Raw genomic sequence first — 23540 nt, 5'->3', positions numbered from 1 at the left:
AACACTGCAAAAAACAAAACAAAACAGAAGAAAAAAAATCATTTTGACAAGTATTTTAATCTCGTATTGTGTCGTAATACCTTATTTTTCTTGAAACAATCTGCCAGTGAGGTGAGAGACTTTTTTCAAAACAAGCTAAATTATCTCTAAACAAGGTTAGTGGTCTGCCTTATTTCAAGATATTGTCACTTGTTTTTTTTAGAAACTTCTCAACGAGAACACTCAAAACGAGATGGAATATCTCGTTTAGAAGAAGATTTTTTGGCAGTGCAGAGTCAGACCCAACATTGTACAGTAGATGCAGGAACATCAGGTTATCTAAGCTACACAATGTCTCTACAGTCAGGCCTCAGCGACCACCTCAGTGACAGCAAATAAAGGTTTCTACTGTATAGCTACAGTACATATTTTATGTCAAACTCCTACACAAAGGTACAATCATTTGATGTATTATAAACTTACTTTCTATAGAGCCCCTTCTTCACTAAACTTAAAGTGGTAATCTGCTAGATCCTCATTGTTGTTTGTTTTGGTGACAGCTAATTGGTGATAAGTGGTCATTGCTGTTGCATGTTTTGCACTGTGTTGACGTGCTTTCCATCTTGAAAATTCATGCTAACTACTGAGTTAGTCTTCTATTCATTCCATACAAATTGCTGTTTCTGCTGGTGATGTAAAATGCATCACTTCCTGTGCACCGGAGGATCTCCCCTGGAATGTCCTACCAAACACCAGTGTTTAGAACAGCCAAGAACAGCAAATGTAAAATAATTCATTAATTGGGTAAAGGTAGAATCACTATTGTGTTATATCAATTGGCGATAGAGAATGGCAAATGAAACATTTCATTGTTATACTTTAATCCAGACTCTAGTGTGCTGTCTAGTAGATAAGAAGAACATAAGAGTATTTCTTAATGTCACATTCACATAACCGTTAAGGACCACAGCTCACAGCCTTATCATAAGACATACGCTATTGTACCTACAACCCTTCTAAAAAGATATTCACAGTGGAATATGTGCCATGACGTCTGCAATATCTATGTAGTTCCATTTCAGAAGCAATAACATAACCATTGCTTATCACATCAAATGCCATAACTTAGAGAGTCCCAGTCCAGAATGACTGGATAGAGCATCTGGTTCAACTGACATTTCAAACTAAACACATCATTTAATGCGCACAACTGGGCTGGGTTTTCCTAAAGGTATTGTAATAATAAAATAATCATGGATCCGTTATGAATCAACAGGGCATAAGTTCAGTACATGATTTGTTCATTTTTAACAAAGGGGATGGTATAGAAGAAGTCTTTGCTCACCTTTACCTTTAAATGGCTGCCAAAACCAGTTTACTAGACTCTTGCTTTTTCCTTCTGACAGCCGAAAAGAAATAACGTTTACATTTCCCAAACAATTTAGTGTCAGGGATCAGTTTAGCAGTAATGCAGCAGGTACAGTATGCAGTTACATCTACGATGTCTTCATCTGCGCTGTTTGTTTTTTTAGAACAATGCCATCCCCTCTGACTCCCCCCCCCCCCCCCCCCCATTCAAATGACTCATAATTTTTGCCACACAATACTTTTTGGAAATTATTATAAAACACCCCTCTTGCATGCATGGCACGCAATGTACAGAAACCTTTCTCCCAATCCAGGCCCCAAACCCTGTTTTCTATGAAAAATGATCTAAATGAAAAAGAAGCACCAGATTAATAAGAATAGTATGGTGACAAGTACTTCTAAATATAATTTTGTAAGAAGAGAAATTGAGAAGTATCACTACAAAGTCATCAACCAAGTCATTGCCAGTTTCCTTACTACGTTGTTTGTATTACTGAAGTGTCTTATGTTGTGACAATCCCACCCATTTTCACACCTGTAACGTTTGGAAAGAGTCAACACTTTTGGTGGGAACGGTTCATTTGTCCGCTGTTAAAATAGGAAAGTAAATCCTGTGGGTAAAAAACATTTTATTACATCATATATATAACATCATAGATAACCATGGATCTATGAGACGAGATGCCCTTTTCATATGGTCAGGCCTGCACACTATTCCATTCTAGGCTAATTATTATGCAGTTACTGTTTTAATTGGTAAATCACAAGATCCTCATTTTCTTTCTTTTTTTGGGCAACATTTATCAGCGATAAGCGGCCATTGTTGCGTTTGTTGCACTGAACTTGCTTTCCATCTTGAAGAATCATGCCAACTACTGGCTTCAGCTTCTATTTATTTTCTGAAATGTTCTACTATGTTCACTGTGTTTACCAGTGTTTAAAACAGGAAATGTAGCAAATGTACAGTAAAAGCGTATTCGGTAGGTGGAATCACTATTGTGTTACATGAATTGGCAATAGAGGGTAGACAAATGGACATTTATTCATATTAAAATGTTTGAGGTTATTACTTTAATGTTGAACATGTTCAAGGAGTGTTCAGACATGTTCAGTACCTGTGAAATTGCATTATTTCTATCATGGAAGATAACAGGAAGAACCAACTCTTCTCTCTAATACCAGCTTGCAAAAGTAATTGGAACTTTAATTATACAGTGTGGGGCAGAAACAAGTAAATCTGGAAAATTGTGTGGGTGACAAAGAAAAGGTGTATACATTGTGAAATACTATACCCATGCTTTTGAGTTTTGATAAACCATAAAATGTTAGTGCTTCTCTGTGACACAGGATAGCATTTTGACAGGGCCTTCCAGTTATCATCAACCACATGATGAAACATAATGCAATGTGTTCGCCAATTAAGACCTGAATTCAGAGAGGTTCTTGTTGGCTATGAATAGAACAATAGTAAAACATTCCGGTGTGATTTCTTGTATTGGTGGACCATGTAATTGTTTGTTCTTCTGTTTCTATGATATGATGATAAATCACTGTAGCTACATTAAATACATCTGGGCATTTTGGTTCAACTTTATTTGAATTGATAATGATTGCATCTGTAATCTAAATTTGATACAATAAAGTATTTAAATTTGTGAAGTATTTTTATCTTTGAAACCGGACTGACATTACTAACTAGGCTGCACAGACTCAATTATACAGATGGAGTGAAGCCAGTGGTATCACATGAAACGGGAGGCCTTGGGGAATCCAATCATATCCTGGTAACTTATCGGAAAGGGGCGAAATATTGCTGCAATCTTCATCAACATTTTGAGGTGAAGAATTGGCCTTAATCATATCGTATATATCTTTCAGTGTGAGTGACACCATTTTCTTTTTAACTTGACCTCATTGTAACAAATTACCTGTTGTGCCCTCTAGGTTAATCACAGCACCACCCAGCCCATGAACTAGAGACCCATTGAGACTGTATAGTTTGTCTAGATGCATTTTCAATAAGAAGAATATTGCTTGCCATCCTATCACTGAAAAACATTTCCAGAAATCTCCAGATGTCAATAGTTAGTTACTGATACCAAATCAAAACAAGTGTTATTCATGATCTTGAGATCTTTAGGGTCTTTTGGAGGGATTAAATATTAAATTATCCCTTCTACTTGTGTAAAAAAAACTGTTTATTTATGGTAACTCATCTTGGAGTCATGAATTTGACTATACAGATTGTTATTTGTCATCGCCTTTTTCACATTCTTCCCCTGGAGAGGGAGAACTTCTCTGTATTTCTCTGTAACATCAGATAAGATATTCCTTTATTGATCCCCTTTGTGGAAATCCAGGTGCCATAGCAGCATGGGGGAGGTACAGGTATGGGCAGGGTAGCAGAAGAAAGGCATAAATATAGGCAAAATAACTCAAACTGAACATTTAATTGTATAAACAAAGGAGCAGATGAAGGTCTGTATGCCCTACCGGTCATAGTGAAGGAAATCGGGGATTTGCATTTAGTTTATAACCTATAGATATTAGATATTATAACTATAAACGCTGAGGAGGACAGCTGCCATGTATGTATGTGTGTGTCTCCAGTCAGACGGCGCAGACAGGGGCCTTTATCAGCTGAGCTCTCAACCCTCAAAGATAAGACATTGTCCAGGGTCATCCACAGAGGCGCTTTATATCAACATTCTGGAACCACACAGACTCTCCAGAGAGGGGGGTAGGGCAGAACAGTGGCTGGCGTCGCATCACTTAGTAACGAGAGAAAGGGCGTGGCTACAGGGCTGGCCGCCGTTGCTAGGGGAAAGACGTTATATAGCGTACTTGGCCATCGCATCCCGCTCTTAAGCCATTCCGAGATATACCTCATCTCATGTACCTACTGTACACCATCAACGAAAAACAAATACACCCATCACCTGCCGGGCTCCACCCCTATAGAGGCGTACTCTATAAGACATTAGGCATGGTCACCAAACACTCTTCCTCTATTTCGTTTCCATCATAGCGGTCGCAAGCGCCCTATGTAAACTAGTGCTATGAAAAGATTAGAGAAATTGCGTAATGTTGAATGTTTACCGGAGGTTTGCTTACCCCTGGAATCTTCGGGGCATGTTTCAGCGACACACGTCGGGCCTATGCTGATGTTTCCTCATCTGGTGGCAGCAGAGCAAGGAGCAGCGTGCAAGGTTTGGCTATTGAGCCAGCTTGTACACAGTTAGGCCCTGTGTCATCAGGCATTGATGTTGGTGTTAGTAATGCTATGGAGTGTGTTTCGGCGCCAGGGGCGGGGTGGCTTGGTGAACGTTCCACTGCAGTGGACGGTTTCCTGGCTGGAGCATGCTGCTAACACTAATGCTACTAATGCTACTGCTAATGCTAATGCTGAAATGGGTCGTCGTTCTAATATTCCCCGCCGCGGGACGTTGCCGCTTTTCCCTCCTCTTGCCCGGTTCATTGATGAAGGTCAGTCGGTTGCTAATGTGGGGGGTTTCGCTCAGTCTTATTTACCCTTTTTACGGGTAAAAGGGCTAACAACAGGGTGCAGGCCGGGTGTACCGTGGCTACGTAGCCAGGTAGCTTTGATCCTGTGCCCCGGCGGGGATGAACGATGTCCCACCCGGCCGATGCTTGAGAGCGAATCGGCTCGGAGGGTGGCAGTATGGACGGATGAGTGGTATACTGCTGCAGGATGGTTTGTAGCGGCGGCTAGTGTTATGGCTCAGCTGGCTATTTTCCTATCCACATTGACGTCGGGTAGTGGGGCTATGGGTCCAGCCGACATTATAAACATGTTACATGTTTGTGGTGTTATAGAGATCTTGACTCAGTCGCAAGCTATAACTGCGGGGAGGATTAGGATGCTATCAACGTTTGTTGTTAGGCATGTCTGGTTGGAGCACTCTCCTCTTGGGGAAGAGGATAGGTTTTCTCTCCTCACGACTCCTTTTTCCACGGAAGGACTTTTTGCTCGTTCTGTGGAGGCGCAGGCGGTTGTTGATCTGGGTTCCACACCGCCTCACGCTGTGCAGCCAGAGGTTGGAGCACGGCCTCGTCAACGACTGTGGCGAGGCCCTCGACAGGCGGCCATGTTTCCCCCGCCAGTGGTACCCTGGGCAGAGAGTCAACGGGGATCCACAAGGCCGACAACCTTGGCGGCCGAGGGATCGGCCATTTTGGGTGAATTCGGCTTGGATCAAACAAGCCGTCGTCATTCTGCTGTGAGCAGCCCGCTCCCCGTTCAATCCCCTCTCCGTCACCAACGGAAGAAGGGCTCTGATCGTTGCGGGCCGCGAACCTTCTTTGAAGCGCATGCGGCCCCACTTTTCACTTCTCATGGGGATAGGGGCTGACACCCAGTTGATGGCTGAGCCTGGGTCTGTCCGTGAGAATGTTGTGCTGTCGCGTGGCTCCTGCACCACACGTTGTGTGATGGGTGAGCCTGGTGTTACGGCTGCCACTAGTTACAGTGGTCAGCAGGGGGACTCGAGGCCTCTTCAGTTGAATGCACAGCAAGGGTTACCCCGGCCTCGCCTTCGCCAGGCGGGGTGTCACGCTGATGCCTCCCACTCCCGTGAGAGCGGCAGTGGTCTGCAAAGAAGAGGCGAGCGTGATTTGGGTGATAGCAATATCACTGCAGGGCTACGGCGTGTAGGAACCCATGGGGTCCTCACGCCTTGCGTGTCTAGCTGTAGAACAACTCCTCGCCATGCGCTAGAGGGGTGTTCAGGGGGGGGGGTGTGTGTGTCAACCAGTTTGATGGCAGCTTCTCCCGTATCAAACCGGCCCTTTCTGTCGGGGTCCCCCCTTGGGTGCATCGCACAGCGGGAGGGACCGGGCCAACTATCTACTGTTCCTTGCGGCCCAGCGTCAGTTGACAGCGGGTGCGCTGTGGGATTATTTTCACATATGGCGACAAGAATGCCGTTTGGAGGGGTGGATAGAGAGAACGTTGAGGCGGGGCTTGTTTTGCAGTTCGCACAACCCCACCCTCCGTACTCAGGTTTGGTGCCGACCCTATTGTCAGGGTCGGAAGCAGTGACAGCCCTAACCGACGAGATACAATCTCTGTTGGCGAAGCAGGCCGTAGTCGTGGTCCCGAGAGAGGACGTGATGTCAGGCGCCTACTCCCGTTATTTTCTGGTGCCCAAGAAAACGGGGGGGGGGGGGGGGGGTCAGACCTATACTGGATCTGTCCGCGTTCAATTGTATGATTGTAGCGAGACCGTTCAGGATGTTGTTAAAGAAACTTGTTGACCGTCAAACTCCTTCTGCTTGCTGTCAGAAGGGGAGACTGGTTCACCTCCATAGACCTGAAGGATGCGTATTTTCACATCCCGATTTTCCCTCCTCACAGGAAGTTCTTGCGGTTCCTGTTTCAGGGCGTAGAGTACGAGTACCAGAGGTTGCCGTTCGGCTATTCTCTGGCTCCCCACACATTCACCAAGTGCGTAGCGACTGCGCTGGAGCCTCTACGTTGTCGGGGAATACGGGTTTGTAAGGTTTTACCTCATGGACATGACCGGGGGTTCTGTCTCCCAGGCGGTTCTGGGGTCTGTGGCCTCTCCTGCTTCCCGTCCTTTGGTATGGTAGCAGGGGTGTGTGGGGGCCACTGTGTGTTGGGTCACACGTGGTTCCGCCTGTGCTGTGTGTTCAAGGGGTTCTAGTTCCCTCTTGCTCGCACTCGGGTGGAGTTGACTGCACTCCCCCTTCATTAGGAAGGATGGGGTGACGGGACTCCCCAACCCCTTGATGTGGGCTTACGGGTTCTCAGGGGGTGCATCTGTCGGGCCTCGCGTCCGCTCTACCCCATATCTCGGAATGGCTTAAGAGCGGGACGCGATGGCCAAGTACGCTATATAACGACAGGTTATGTATATAACCTAGTTATATGAGTACTGGCTAAGAGTCCCGCTCTTAAGCGGCCCTGAGTTCCCTTGAGGAATTTTTTCCTGGAAACGGGTTTTTTGCGAGGAAGAGTGTTTGGTGACCATGCCTAATGTCTTATAGAGTACGCCTCTATAGGGGCGGAGCCCGGCAGGTGATGGGTGTATTTGTTTTTCGTTGATGGTGTACAGTAGGTACATGAGATGAGGTATATCTCGGAATGGCTTAAGAGCGGGACGCCTAGCCAGTACTCATATAACTAGGTTATATACATAACCTGTCGTTATAGCTGTGAGTTCTTCCGGTTTGAGGCAGACGCGTAGACAGGTGGACAGAGAGACTGCAGTAGCTGGAGGGTGGGGGATGGGAGGCCCCTCCACCCTCCGGAGGCACGAGATAGCTAGCTTTGGCTAACAGGGAAGGCTTTTGGCTAACCACTGGACCGCAACAAAAAAGAATTGCTGATAACAGGAGAGATCGATAGAATAATGAATTTATTAGACTTTTCAAAGACTTTCAGAACTGTTTCCATCTTGAGGATATGTTTATGGAATAAACATAACGTTTTCAAGGAAAGGTACCACGTTTCCAGTGTCGATTCTTCTGTTTACGGATGTACCAATACCGGGTGATACAGTGAGATAACCATCAACTGATGACACAAACACAACGCAGAGGGAAGTCACGGAACAGCAGGTGACGAGTTGATTAGAGGCTGAAGAACACTGTAATCTAACAATAGTATACGTGTTAGTATATAGACAATAAAATAGTCTTGCCAGCTGGAATCTTTGTAAGCTGGAATCTGAATATATGAGTAAAATAAACAGTATACAAAAGGTGTAGATGAGGGTCTTACTTTGGTCATACTATTCAATGTGACTATATATGTTATAGTCTGTGCAGGTTTTGGTCGTTAAGAGTTTGATACCTTAAAATGTGTACCTTAAAATGTTTGTTGCATATGTCACTAATAGGGCGAACCTCTCATGATTCTATATGTGGTAACTTGACCTTCAGCATACACAGAAAGCTGAGTATAATGTGCTGTGTGATGACACTAAAATGTCATCTAATTTAATATCAATGGATGCTTGTTCCATGTTGGTCATCAGTGTCTTTCTGCTATTTTAGATCACCTTGCATGTGAAAATCAAAGTCCAGAACAAATCAAGCCATTCAATGTCCAAAAGCAAAAGTTTATAATTCCACATTCTTCATACCTGTATTACAACATACTGATGATAGTTCCCGGAAAATACCACATCCTAACTATCCAACTGCAGGAAAAAATTACAAATAATAATAACAGATATTTGCATGTTGAAATAAAGGTGGTTTGACATTAATATTGCACCACTGGCCATGTGTTCAGTTAACATTGACTTTGACTACAGTCTTAAAATAGCCCGTCATTAAATAATTCAATGGGCTCCATGAGCATTAAAAACACATACATATTTCAGAAATGTGGCCAGTTTTCACAGAATTCTATGTGAAATATAACAAATTCTCCCAGTTACATCATTACGTTTCCTTGTGTGAGAGACTGAACTACATGTTTAGATTACATAACAGTAGATGATCCAGTGGAAGTACTGTTGCTGTTTGGTGTTTCTATCGAAGTGGATATGCTGGGAGATCTAAGAGGTTGCATACTAGCCATGTTTTCTGTAGATCAGGGTGCTGGAACCCATTCTCATTGACACTCCCTCTCTCTTGCTGCATACACTATAGGAGACTAGCTATATCTTCATTTGAACTGTCAAAATGGTGAAATAGTTCTCAAGCTACAATATTATCTTCAATGAATGTGGTTCTATTTTAAAATCCATATTTTTTTCCTTCCTTCCTTCCTCCCTTGCCTCTAATGTGAAGCACCTTAGTTATATCTACCTCATTGAGCATTCTTTGTTTGGAAACAGTTAGGGGGGACTGTTTCACCCTGGATCCCTTCTTCATAGCTACTCTATAGCCCCTCCTGCTGGCGGAGCACAAACCATGTTTGCATCAGACATCTTGGTCGCAAACAGCTTGGCCAATGAGCCGTAACAACCATAGATATAATATAGAACTATATATATATCTATGGTAACAACACTGCCATATAGCGTGGCGGAAGTTGCGGAACATGTCATGGGTGGAGTAATGATGAACTGACAACTGTTTAGTGCAGCGGAGGTTGGAAATATTTATCTAAACTGTAAAACAAATGGGACAAAATACGTAAGGGATAATGTATGGCTACGAGGTCATTGTCGCAAAATAATTGACCGACACGGAGTTTAAAATACCGAGGCGCCGCGCCGAGGTGTTTTAAACGTAGTGAAGGTCAATTATTTTGCGACAATGACCGAGTAGGCTATACATTATCCCGCTTATTACATGGCTAACTTACTAACAATATACCTAATTCATTTGACAAATCGCAGTTGTTCTGTGGCTCTGTCAGCCCAAATAAAGTGATTATTATTATCGCGGGCAGCCTTCTGGCTCCGCTGTGTTCTGGCTCCGCTCGTCGCTCCGCCCCCTGTCATCGCCGGCAGCAGAACACTGTCTAATTGCACTGAAACAGTGTGTGTCAGTGGGCTTGATTGCCAACAGCTGCGCACTGCGGTCATTATTGAAAAAACAGCGGCCATTATTGAAAAATAATGACCGCAGTCGGGGGGCTATTGACCAATCACAAGCAAGCATTTCGGCGAATGTGAAAACGCCATGTAATAAATGGAGTTATTATATGGCGTTTTCACATGTAATAGCCATGTAATAAGCGGGATAATGTATAGCCTACTCGGTCATTGTCGCAAAATAATTGACCTTCACTACGTTTAAAACACCTCGGCGCGGCGCCTCTGTATTTTAAACTCCGTGTCGGTCAATTATTTTGCGACAATGACCTCGTAGCCATACATTATCCCTTACATAATGTAGGGGACAATAATGAACAAAACGGTCGTGAAACTACTGCGGGTGTGCGGGTTATAAATGTTGGTACTAGAAATCACTCGACTAAAAATGTTAAAAAGGCTTCAATAATAACTTCTTGCTAAATGAAACAAGCACGGCTCTCTTTTTGAATACCCCCAATTACAGTACACACCCGAACCTTCCTTCTAATTAGTACACACCTGAACCTTCATTCTAATTAGCATTTGGATGGGTGTTGATAATCATTCATCAGTTTTAAGGTTAGGGCTATGGTGTTTTCAGGGGAGCCATTTGAGTGTGAGTAAGATCTCACTAATTGAGGCGTTACGAGGACATCTCCAGAGTCCAGCATCATAACAGTATTCAAATGATACAACTCATGAATAGGCATATAATATGGCATATTCAAATCCAAGTAGCCTACTGTACGACTCTGCATAAATATTCATATTCATTCTTTTATCACAGTTGTCATGGTAGTTAAAGGAGGGTAGTCAGACTGTGTGTATGTGAGTGTGTGTGTGTGTGTGTATGCATATTCCACTAAAGACTATTTTCTTGACATCAGTGCACATAACTTATCTACTTAATACTCATTCATACTTTATACTTGAATTTACATTTTATATTTACATATTTCCATTCACACACTTAGGGCCTATACTTTTAAACTGTTTAGATTTTGCAAGTGACCTTTTCCATCTACAGTAGCCTATGTGCAGACAGGCAGAAATACCTACTTTACATGAACTGAAAAGCTTATGTTCATGCTTCAAGGTCTTTGGATACAAAGGGTACATTCATACAGGCACTCTCAAAAATATAGGGGAAACCATAATATGGATCTACTCAATTATCAAACATTCTAAGGTTCCTGGTTATGCAGTATATGCATACATCTCTAATGAAAAACAACAAAATATATTTTCCCACAGTGCTACGGACCAGCTTTATTGTGGCACTAATAATCCCACAATACCAATAACTGCTCTAACCTCATATCAATACATCACACATGTAATACCCGTACATCACTTTCATTCAAAGAATTCATGTACTGTATGAATGATATTGGTGAGCTACGGGTACAGTATAACATTCCTTACAAGTGTTCAGGGTGGTCAATTAAATTACATGACACATACTAAAAACATGACCAGCATGTCGATTTTGTATTTAAATAACTATTAAATCATAATAAGAAATAAGGATGATGACTAAATCTTGTTCTCTCAACCCGAGCCATCTCCTCCAATTCCCACCCCTTACATTCATGAAGGCCTCTTTATTGTGCTACACACACAGTGATTTTATATTGACATCAGTTAACCGGCACCGCCGTAGATTCTGGGTGAAATACCACCATGACCTCACACAGCGTCCCAAGCTGTGTCTATTGTTTGGAACCGTTGGCAGGCGGTTGCGGGTGTTCTTCTGACAGCTCCTCTTCTCTGGAGGTCTGCTCCTTCGTCACGTTGGGATCTGAGAGTCCTACGGGAGGAAGGAGATTGGATAATGACTGAGTGGAACTGAAAGCAGCACACACTCTGTTTGTCTCTGTGTCAGAACGCTTTGAAGATAACTATCTGTGATCAGGAGAGAGTGAGATTTTTCATGGAACTACGGAGGCACTCTTGCCCCTGGAGTGGGTGGGGGGGGGGGGGGGGGGGGGTGGGTAGGAGTGGGGGGGGGGGGGGGGGGGTTGGGTAGGAGGGGTGGGGGGGGACTTTACATTGGAGGTGGTTGGTGTAGAGCATTGTGCTAGTCTGATACACAAGCTTGAGACGTGACGGCCCCCGTACTACTCTGACGTCACTCAGGAAGAAAACACCGGTCAGGTTAGCAGCATATAGCACTAGACTGTAACGTATCGTCCCTGTAAGATACTTGTATTAAATACCCATCTACGCCCACCTGCCTACCTCTCGTTCTTTCTACATGGTGTCAGACGTTGTGGACACAGTAGTCAACCCGCATCCGAAAGTGAAAAGCGAAGGTTTAGGAGGTAGCCTATAACTAGTATATATAACGTGCGAGGAATAACGCGCGAGGACTCACGTTCAGCATGGCGGAAGGATTCCGCAAACCAGGCCCACTCGTGTTTGACAGCCACGCCGCGGAGAATTGGAGAATATTCGAGCAAGAGTATGATATATTCATTGCTGCCGCACACTATGACAAGCCGCCTCGCTCTCAAGCCTTCATCTTGCTAAACCTGGCTGGCTCTGAAGCCATAGAACGGGAACGGGCATTCGTATATGGACCAGCCCTGTACGATGGAGATGACGAGCAGGGAGAAGAAATAGTCCCCGCCCAATCAAGAGAAGACCCGGAGTGTTTGAAGAGGAAATTCCGTGAGTTATGCAATCCACAAACAAACGTCACTATGGAAAGGCACAAGTTTAATACAAGGAGCCAGAAACAAGATGAGACTATTGAAGCTTATGTCAGTGATTTAAAAATCAAAGCAAAGAGCTGTCAATTCGGAGATTTGCGCGAAGAGCTAATCAAAGATAGACTTGTGTGTGGCATAATAAATGATGGCATGAGGAAGCTACTACTCCGTGACAGCAAACTAACTTTAACCAAGGCAGTGGAGACATGTCAGATCCACGAAATGACAGAACAACACACCAGGACACTGGCTGCACCAAAGCAAAGCACAACCAATGTAGATAGCCTACGGCACAGAATAAAAGAACGTGTTTACAAGAAGAAGCCAAATACAGAACACTCAACTCGGTCCATAGCCAGCTGCAGCAACTGTGGAGGCAGCCATGAGCCCAGACGAGAAAGGTGCCCTGCATTCGGCAAACAGTGTCACGGATGTGAGAAAATGAATCATTTCAAGCAGTACTGCAAATCCACTCCAGGGAGTCACAGAGACAATCCACAGCACCAATACAGAAAAAAGCACGCTGTGAACCAGGTTGACAGAACAATATCGTCAGGCGACAGCGACGATTCGTTCTACTGTGATGGAGTCACAGTAGTGACAAACACAGTCAATACTGTGGGATCACCAGCGACACAAAAGAGTGAAATATTCTGCAGAGTCCAGGTCCACGGAATCCCCGTCGAGCTCAAAGTGGACACCGGAGCCAAGTGCAACGTGATATCTCGCAAAACGTTCAACCAAGTGAAATACAAAGAGAGAGTGGATCGCTCCAGGACAGCGAGGCTGGTTGCCTACGGAGGAAATGAAATACACACATTGGGGACAGCAACCCTAGCATGCTACATAACAGATAAGTCCCACTCCCTACAGTTCCACGTGGTGCAACAAGACGTCCAGACGCTGCTGGGTTTACAAGACAGCCTTAGCATGGGACTGGTCACACTCAGTAAGGAGATACACCAGCTACATCTGACAGACGAGGAAAACTTTTCACACAAGATGTTCTCGGAATATTCAGACCTCTTCAAGGATGAGGTGGGTAGGCTCCCCTACACCTACTCCATGAAAATCGACCGAGAGGCCACGCCTGTCGTCAGGCCAGCACGCCGGATCCCAGTCGCTATGCGAGAGAAGGTTAAGATGGAACTGGACAGAATGGCAAGCACAGGCATCATAACACCAGTCTCAGAACCCACTGAGTGGGTATCTTCAATGGTAGCAACCCACAAGAAGAACTCAGACGACATACGCCTCTGCATTGATCCACGAGACCTAAACAAGGCGCTCAAACGCCCACATCACCCAATGCGCACTGTGGAGGAAGTAGCAGCGCACATGCCAAACTCAACCGTGTTCTCAACACTGGACGCCAAGAACTCTTTTTGGCAAATACCGCTGGATCACAAATCATCGCTACTGACTACATTCAGCTCGCCATTCGGACGATTCCGTTTCCTCAGAATGCCCTTTGGCATAAGCAGCGCCAGTGAAGTCTTCCAACACACAATGGAGCAAATTTTCGCAGGATACCCCTGTGCAGTGATAGTCGATGACATTATCGTTGGAGGAAGCAGCGAGAAAGAGCATGATGAAAATCTCAAGAAAGTCCTCGACAGAGCATGTGAAGTCAACTTACGGCTCAACTCCAAGAAATGCAGGTTCAGACTGAAAGAAGTTGGCTATGTTGGACACCTGTTCACAAGTCAGGGTCTTAAGCCAGACCCATCAAAGACGCAAGCGATCAGCGAGCTGCCTGCACCAGAAGATGTAACGGCTCTGCAGCGATTCCTCGGCATGGTAAACTACTTGGCCAGGTTTGTCCCAAACTTCAGTGAAATCTCAGCCCCCTTGCGACACCTAACGCACCATGACACGGAATGGTGTTGGTACAAGCAGCACCAAGACGCATTTGATGCGCTGAAACAATGTCTCTCAAACCCACCCACGCTGATGTACTACGACGTCCGCAAGCCTGTCACACTCACGTGCGACGCTTCCCAGTATGGCCTAGGCGCGGCGTGTCTACAGGACGGTGTCCCAGTCGCTTATGCATCCCGCACCTTGACGGAGACGGAGAGGCGATACGCACAGATCGAGAAGGAGCTTCTCGCAGTAGTGTTCGCGTGCTCCAAGTTTAATGACTACGTATACGGAAAGCACATCCTAATCGAAACAGATCATCAACCGCTGGTCACCATCCTGTCAAAGCCCCTACACACGGCTCCAGCCAGACTGCAGCGTATGATGCTTAGACTCCAAAGGTACGATTTTGAGCTGAGGTACAAGAAGGGGAAGGACATGTATCTCGCGGACACGTTGTCACGTGCTCCCAGACAAACCACAGACCGGCTTAGTGGTGAAAAGACAGACTTTGAGGTCATGGCAGTGAGACACATTTCCTCATCACGTCTGAACGAGCTCAAGGAACACACAGAAAGGGACCCAACCCTGCAGAAAATATGCAACATCATCAACCACGGATGGCCTGCGAGGGAGTCGACACTGCCGGCAGGGGCTCGCCAATACTTTGCATTCAGAGATGAGCTCACAATCGACGATGGCGTCATCATGAAGGGCTCAAGAGCCGTCATTCCCAAATCACTGCACATGGACTACATCACGATCCTGCACAGAGGCCACCCTGGCACAGAGTCGACCAAGCGCAGGGCGAGGGACATTGTGTTTTGGCCTGCCATGGCGAAGGATATCGAGGAGAAAACGGCATCATGCCACGTCTGCAACAGCACAAAACAACACCAACAAAGGGAGCCACTCAAGCTGCATCCCATTCCAGACTTACCGTGGTCAACCGTGGCGACCGACATCTTCGAGTGGAATGGACGTCACCACCTAGTGCTGGTCGACTCATACTCAGGTTGGTTCGAGGTGGACCTGCTGCGTGACATCACATCCAACACAGTGATAACAAAACTGAAAAGACACTTCGCTGTGCATGGAGCCCCACACAAAGTAATATCGGACAACGGGGCCCAGTACACAAGCCAGCGCTTCAAGGAGTTCGCCTCGGCCTGGGACTTCGACCATGTGACCAGTAGCCCGGAGTTCCCGCAGGCGAATGGACTAGCAGAGAGAGCTGTGCGCAGCGCAAAGCAACTCATGGAGAGGTCCAGATGGGACGGAACAGACGTCTTCCTAAATCTGCTCAACCTCCGTAACGTTCCACATGACCAGTCACTTGGGTCACCGGCTGAGCGGCTCATGTCAAGACAGACACGTACCACCCTACCCATCTGCAAGACACTACTGGTTCCTAAGGCGAAGGACAACAAGATGATCAAAGCACAGCTCGAGAAGAAACGCAACATTCAGAAGTCGTGCTATGACAGATCAAGCAGGCCCCTCCAGCCACTGGCCCAGGGACATGTAGTGAGGTTACAGACTCCACGTGGATTCGACCGGATGGGCACAATCAAGAGCATCTGTAAGGAACCAAGGTCCTACGTCGTGGAGTCAGAAGGAGGAGAGTACAGAAGGAATCGGAGACACCTTCTTCCCGTCTCGGAACCGGAACCGCCACAGGGTGACCTCAGCGACCCCTGCGACCCCGATATCACTCTCCAACCTCCGACTGGCCAACCCGAAGGCAACAGTCACCCTGTCACCGAGAAGGCAGACGCTCAACAACACGCCCAGATACAAGAGACTGTTCAAAAGACTAACCCGCACACTCAGTCTCCGTACATCTCACGGGCAGGCCGCGTCTGCAGGCCAAACAGCAGATATATGTAGTGTTTGTCACAAGGACTGTTAAGAAAAAAAAAAAAAAAAAAAGGAGTAATGATGTTCATACTATACACCTGTTGTGTATTACCACTTGAAGTACAGTTAACCTGTGGTTTGTTCAAATAGCCACATGCTAGATATTAATAGTAATCACTTCATGGCGTAATTTGTTATAGCCTACTAGCCTGTAGAGCATTGTTAGTATTTACATTAGAGCACAACTTAAGAGGAAGGATGTAGAGCATTGTGCTAGTCTGATACACAAGCTTGAGACGTGACGGCCCCCGTACTACTCTGACGTCACTCAGGAAGAAAACACCGGTCAGGTTAGCAGCATATAGCACTAGACTGTAACGTATCGTCCCTGTAAGATACTTGTATTAAATACCCATCTACGCCCACCTGCCTACCTCTCGTTCTTTCTACAGTTGGGTGGGTGGGGGGGGGGGGGGTTGGGTAGGAGTGGGGGGGGGGGGGGTTGGGTAGGAGTGGGGGGGGGGGTTGGGTAGGAGGGGTGGGTGGGGGACACTGTACAACTGTACAAACAACACTGTACATTGGATTATTGACAAGACCATACTTGGTAATTTACTGTACATTGGAGGGGGTTGTGTTCGGACATTTACAGGGGCCAGTTTCGAGTTGCAGTCTCCCTTAGGTGTTTTTTGATAAATACCATTTTGTAGTGCCCGGAGGAAAGAGGAATAAACGGAGGTAACGTAATGCTTGTTTAATGTACAAAGCCACGTCAGTAAACAAGAACACCAGCACATGAATCCCAGCACAGTAATGAATGAATAACAACCAGTGCAACCTAAATAGATGTCCCCTCTGGCCCCGGTGCCAGATCATTAGTTCCCTCCCACTACACAACATAGTCAGAAGATGAACACGAACCAATACTGTAGTCACTACACCAGCCCCCCCAGTGTTCACCTCAATATACGAAATCCTCACGGTGAGGAGGGCGTATGGCCCGGCCCCTACGACTGTAGGTAAAGTCAGGAGGTGCGGGAGGGGGTGTGACAGCGTCCGTCACATCCTCCTGCCGAGCAGGATGGGGGTCAGTGACCAGACGCTCACGAGCGGCGGGGGGTCCGAGGGGTCGCAGGGGGGAACGGCCCCGGCGTGGCAGGGGAGGCAGGACCGGGGGCCGGCCCCTGCGCGGCGGCAGGGCCAAGTCCAGGGGCAGTTCAAGGTCCAAGTGTGCCGGCTTGAGGCGATCCACGGAAACACACTCAGGCCTACCCCCCACGTCGACCACAAAGTTCTTGGCCCTGGCCTCGATGACGCGGAAGGGTCCGTCGTAAGGAGGGCGTAGCGGAGTCCTGTGGCCATCGTGACGGATGAACACGAACCTCGCCGAGTGCAGCTCCGGGGGCATCCTCGACGTAGGGACCCCATGCTGCGTAGTCGGGACCGGGACGAAAGTCCTGGCGCTGTCCAGCAGCAAGGCGCGCTGAGCAGCGGCAGACCAGGGCTCTGTCGACCTGGGAATAAAGTCACCGGGGACCCGTAGCGGTTGTCCAAAAACCAGCTCGGCCGACGACGACTGGAGGTCCTCCTTTGGCGCCGTCCTGAGCCCCAGCATGACCCACGGGAGCTTGTCCAGCCAGTCGCCGTGAGGCTGGCTCGAAGGGCGGCCTTCATGGAGCGATGAAAACGCTCGCAGAGCCCATTTGCCTGCGGATGGTAGGCGGTCGTACGGTGGAGCTTGACCCCCAGACTCTCCGCCACCGCCGCCCACAGTTCCGAAGTGAACTGTGAGCCACGGTCAGAGGAGAGATCAGCCGGGGTGCCGTAGCGGGAGACCCACACCGAGATGAATGCCCGGGCCAGGTCGGGGGCCGTCGTTGAGGAGAGCGGGACCGCCTCCGGCCAGCGAGTCGTCCTGTCCACCATGGTGAAAAGGTAGTTGTATCCGTGCGAGGGGGGCAGCGGTCCCACCAGGTCCACGTTGACATGGTCGAACCTCCGCTCGGGCACAGAGAACTGTTCCAGGGGGGCCTTGATGTGCCGATGCACCTTGGCGCGCTGGCAGGCGGTGCACGTGTCGACCCAGGCTCTCACATCCCTCTTGAGCCCCTGCCACACAAATTTCTCCGACACCAGTCGCGAGGACGGCTTCCTGCCAGGGTGAGACAAGCTGTGTATGGCCTCGAAGGCAGGGCGCCTCCAGTTGGCGGGGACCACCGGCCGTGGCTGACCCATGGAGACGTCGCACAAGAGCGTAGCCCCCGCGTCACCGAACACTACCTCCTCCAGGCGCAGTCCAGTGTCCGACGACTTGAGAGCTTGGACGGCAGGATCGGCGGCCTGGTCCGCAGCCATGCTGACGTAGTCCAAACCCAGCTGCACCGCACCGACCACCGCTCTGGAGAGACAATCCGCCACCTGGTTGGACTTCCCAGCAACGTGCTGGATGTCCGTGGTGAACTCGGACACGTAGGCGAGCTGGCGCTGCTGGCGGTCGGACCACGGCTCCGCCGCCTTGGACATGGCGTGCGTGAGCGGCTTATGGTCCACGTAGGCCGTAAACTCGCGTCCCTCCAGCAAGAAACGGAAGTGCCTGACAGCAAGCCACAGCCCGAGGAGCTCCCTGTCGAACGTGCTGTACCTCTGTTCCCTGGGCGACAGCTGGCGGCTGAAGAAGGCAAGCGGCTGCCAGGCGTCCCCAACCCACTGCTCGTACACCGCTCCCACAGCAAAATCAGAGGCGTCCGTGGTGAGAGCGGTGGGCGCCGAGGGCGAGGGGTGGGCCAACATGGCCGCACGGGCCAGGGCCTCCTTGGTGTCTTGAAAAGCCTTGACCCGCTCCGCCGTCCAGTCCACCGGCTGCTTCATCGTCTTGCCCTTCTGGGCGTCGTACAGAGGCCGCAGGATGTGAGCGATGTGGCGGAGGAAACGATAATAAAAAGTCACCATCCCGATGAACCCCTTGAGCTCGCTGACTGTGCGGGGGCGCGGAAACGCGGCGACAGCTTCCACCTTCGAGGGGAGGGGGGTCACCCCCTCTGCGGAGACCCGGTGCCCGAGGAAGTCGATGGCGCCCCGCCCGAACTCACACTTCGCCGGGTTGATGATCAGCCCATGCTGGCTGAGCCGTGAGAACAGGGTTCGGAGGTGGGACAGGTGCTCCTCCTCAGTGGCGCTCGCTACGAGGATGTCGTCCAAGTAGACGAAGAGGAATGGCAGGTCCCGGAGCACCGAGTGCATGAGGCGTTGGAAGGTCTGCGCCGCGTTCTTCAGGCCGAACGGCATTCGCAAGAACTCGAAAAGCCCAAAGGGCGTGACGACGGCCGTCTTGGGGACGTCCTCGGGGTGCACCGGCACTTGATGGTACCCCCGTACCAGGTCCACTTTTGAGAAGAAGCGATTGCCTGCCAGGTTCGCCGCAAAGTCCTGGACATGCGGGACCGGGTAGCGGTCAGGCTTGGACGCGTCGTTGAGGCGGCGGTAGTCCCCACATGGGCGCCACCCACCGTCTGACTTAGGAACGATGTGCAGGGGAGACGCCCAAGGGCTGTTCGAGCGCCGAACGATGCCCACCTGCTCCATGTGCGCAAACTCCGCCCTGGCGACGGCCAGCTTCTCCGGGTTGAGGCGTCTGGCCCTGGCGTAGAGGGGCGGCCCACTGGTCTCAATGTGGTGCTCCACCCCGTGTTTCACCGTGGGCGAAGAAAAAGTGGGCTTGCCCAGGTCGGGGAACTCAGCGAGCAGCCGAAGGTACTGGTCACTTTCGGCGAGTGTATTGGACCACCCGCCGTAGATGGCCTCCCCCTGCGTACATGCAAAGGAAGCGAAAGTCTGCGAGTTGACCAGGCGCTTGTTCCCCACGTCCACCAGCAGGTTGTGGGCGCACAGAAAATCCGCGCCAAGGAGGGGGAACGTGACAGCCGCAACGACAAAATCCCACGAAAAACATTGTCCTCCGAAGCATACGTCCACCGCCCTTGTGCCGTAAGAGCGGATGGGCGTGCCGTCCGCACCCGCCAACTGCGGACCGCGCTCTTCTTTTGCCACATCCGACCTCTCTGCCGGAATGATGCTCCACTGGGCACCCGTGTCGCAAAGGAAACTGCGACCAGAGGCGGTGTCTCGGATGAAGAGCAGCCTGTTGGTTACGCCAGCGCTCAGGGCCACTACTGAGCGCCGGCCCCGCCGTTTCCCGTAGGTCCGAAGGTGCAGGGTGAGCGGCACCGTCTGGCCTTGGCGCCAAACGTGGCATGGAAGAAGCAATGGCCCGCTGCGTTACCGTGCTGACCAGAAGGCCTGGCGTCATCCCTCGCTCTCCTGCGACGGTCCGGTGGCGGGGCGGTCGCGGGAGCGAGCAGGTCGGTGGACCGCTGAGGCATGGCCAAAACGAAACGGTCCGCCTCCCTGGCCAGGGCGCGGGGGCCCACGATGTCGGTGTTGGCCAGTGCCATCCTCACTTGTGCCGGCAGCGTGCGCATGAACAGCTCCGTAAAGAGGATCATGGGGTCTTCTCTCCCCAGCAGATTCAGCATCCTCTCCATGCAGGCAGAAGGTCTCTCGTCTCCCAATTCCGACATAGCAAATAAGCGGCGCACCCTCTCTGCAGCGGACAGTTCAAATGTATCTAGCAGTAGGGTCTTGAGGCGCTCATATTTGTTCGTCGCCGGGGGATCAGACAAAAAACCTACCACTCGAGCTGCGGTGGAGCTGCCCAACACTGCCACTGTGTGGTTGTACCGGTCGTCGTCGTCATCCACGTTGCTCTTGTTGAAGTTTGCCTCCACAATAGCAAACCATGCAGCCGGAGCCGCCTCCCAGAACTCAGGTAGTTTGATCGTGGGCGCGCGCGCACCCCGCGCTTCCCTGACGGGGGATGGTGATGGCTGCCGATGGCCAGAACGTCTTCCTCGTCCGGACATTTTGAAAGAATGTTCGTTCGCTGATTATTGTACACAATTCGCCGTAACAAAAATCCACGTCGGGGTCACCAGTGTAGTGCCCGGAGGAAAGAGGAATAAACGGAGGTAACGTAATGCTTGTTTAATGTACAAAGCCACGTCAGTAAACAAGAACACCAGCACATGAATCCCAGCACAGTAATGAATGAATAACAACCAGTGCAACCTAAATAGATGTCCCCTCTGGCCCCGGTGCCAGATCATTAGTTCCCTCCCACTACACAACATAGTCAGAAGATGAACACGAACCAATACTGTAGTCACTACAATTTGTTCTTACCGTCAATGCTCGTGCATGATTATCCATATATGGTAATGAAACACCCCCCATGGGCTGTGAAATAATGGACTAACCCGAGCGAACTCTGAGAAACTCCACGAGCGAGATTGTTCACGGAGGCGCTGTCGAACCAAGAAGACACAACCCGTGTTAGGGCTCGCGTCCACCTGCCTCACATTTATGACCGCACGCGTCTTTTTTCAATGTATTCCAATGGGGAGGGAGTGTATGCAGCCGCATGCGGCCGCCTGTGGAAAGTGCGCTGCGGTCGGCTTTTTTTTTCACCGCCTTTCAGCTTTTCTATGCGGCCGCATACAGCCTGCCCTAGAGAGTTGAAACGTTCTGAACTTTTTCTCACCGCATGCGCCCCGCCCCATTCTACCGGGCGCACTGCCTGCATGTTTCAGCTAGAAATATGCGCCAGGTGGACGCGGGCCCTTATGGGATAAATAAAAGGCTGTCGGACTTGTACACGGTGATGTCAGATATCAACGACTCCCTAAGACCATTGCCTGCAATTCTGCCTGGACAGCTTAAAAATACTAATAAAGACCGTTAACCACTGTTTGGCGTTGGTGTGTCATTATAACCATGCTGGAATATGAATGCCTTTATTAGTTTTGTTCGATTGGCTACCGGGTATAATATGATTTGTAGAGGCATACAATCTATTTTGTTTGCGGTATTAGGTAGCCTATTTAATAGACTTTTCAAAGACTTTCAGAACTGTTTCCATCTTGAGGATATGTTTATGGAATAAACATAACGTTTTCAAGGAAAGGTACCACGTTTCCAGTGTCGATTCTTCTGTTTACGGATGTACCAATACGGGGTGATACAGTGAGATAACCATCAACTGATGACACAAACACAACGCAGAGGGAAGTACAATAGTAATAGTACTTCTATTTTTAGTACAATCTATTTTGTTTGCGGTATTAGGTAGCCTATATGAATTACATATAATAGCAGCCATAGCCTTCATTATGTAAGGGATAATGTATAGCTACGAGGTCATTGTCGCAAAATAATTGACCGACAGAGTTTAAAATACCGAGCCGCCTCGGCGAGGTGTTTTAAACGTCAGTGAAGGTCAATTATTTTGCGACAATGATCGAGTATAGCTATACATTATCCCGCTTATTACATGGCTAACTTACTAACAATATACCTAATTCATTTTACATCGACTCGCAACAGTAACACTGGTTCTGGCTCCGCTGAGTGCTCGTCGCTCCGCCCCCCAGCAGCTTCCCCGGCAGCCGGCAGTTTGCACTGATGTCAGTGGGCTTGATTGCGAACAGCTGCGCACAGCGGTCATTATTGTGGGCTCGATTGCGAACAGCTGCGCACAGCGGTCATTATTGTCCCACAGCGGTCATTATTGTCTGATAACTGACCTCTGACGCGCGCTATTGACCAATCACAAGCAAGCATTTCGGCGAATGTGAAAACGCCATGTAATAAGCAACAGTAACTTGCGCATATATAATAGCACATGGCACAGCCCTGCAAAGCCTGCACAGTAAACTAACTTGATCATTAATCTAGCTGTTGTATCTTTACGCTTATGAAAACATTAAATAATATGTATAGGCTATAGGCCGTCGCTTTGCATTAATAGCCTATATTCTCAAATGGCATTTAATGGCTATCCGCTGTGGGCTATCTCCTCGCTGACGGACCAGCAGGGGCGGACCTAGCACATTTGGCGCCCTAGGCGAGATTCACCACTGCGCCCCTCCCCCCAAACAAATATCAAAACATGAATGAATGAATGAATGAATGAATGAATGAATGAATGAATGAATGAATGAATGAATGAATGAATGAATGAAAACTTTATTTAACAGATTGCAGAATGGGTACAATACAGTACGGCTCAATACAATTGTTAAGGGGATGCAGACCTGAGAAAGACGTTAGTCTTGTTTCCATCAGGGTCCCCCATTTTCAATTCATATAGACATTTATGACATACACAACATACATGACATTT

At 48.6% G+C, this 23540-nt stretch overlaps 1 protein-coding gene across 1 annotated transcript in view; it reads right to left on the bottom strand.

Annotated features, from left to right (window-relative positions):
- Positions 1 to 10159: 10159 nt before the first annotated feature.
- The window catches only part of LOC311229652 (dual specificity calcium/calmodulin-dependent 3',5'-cyclic nucleotide phosphodiesterase 1B-like), a 133815-nt gene continuing 120434 nt past the window's right edge, over positions 10160 to 23540 (bottom strand). Inside the window, exon 16 of the mRNA XM_084315729.1 lies at positions 10160 to 11676. Within this exon, the coding sequence (XP_084171855.1) occupies positions 11579 to 11676 (98 nt within the window). The 3' untranslated portion in view covers positions 10160 to 11578. The remainder of the gene's footprint in view (positions 11677 to 23540) is intronic.

This window comes from Notolepis coatsorum (genome assembly GCF_963971535.1).
Source record: "Notolepis coatsorum genome assembly, chromosome: 6".
NCBI classification, from domain to species: Eukaryota; Metazoa; Chordata; class Actinopteri; order Aulopiformes; family Paralepididae; genus Notolepis; species Notolepis coatsorum.
Note: the sequence above shows the minus strand (reverse complement) of the source record. Positions and strands in the feature narration are given on the sequence as shown.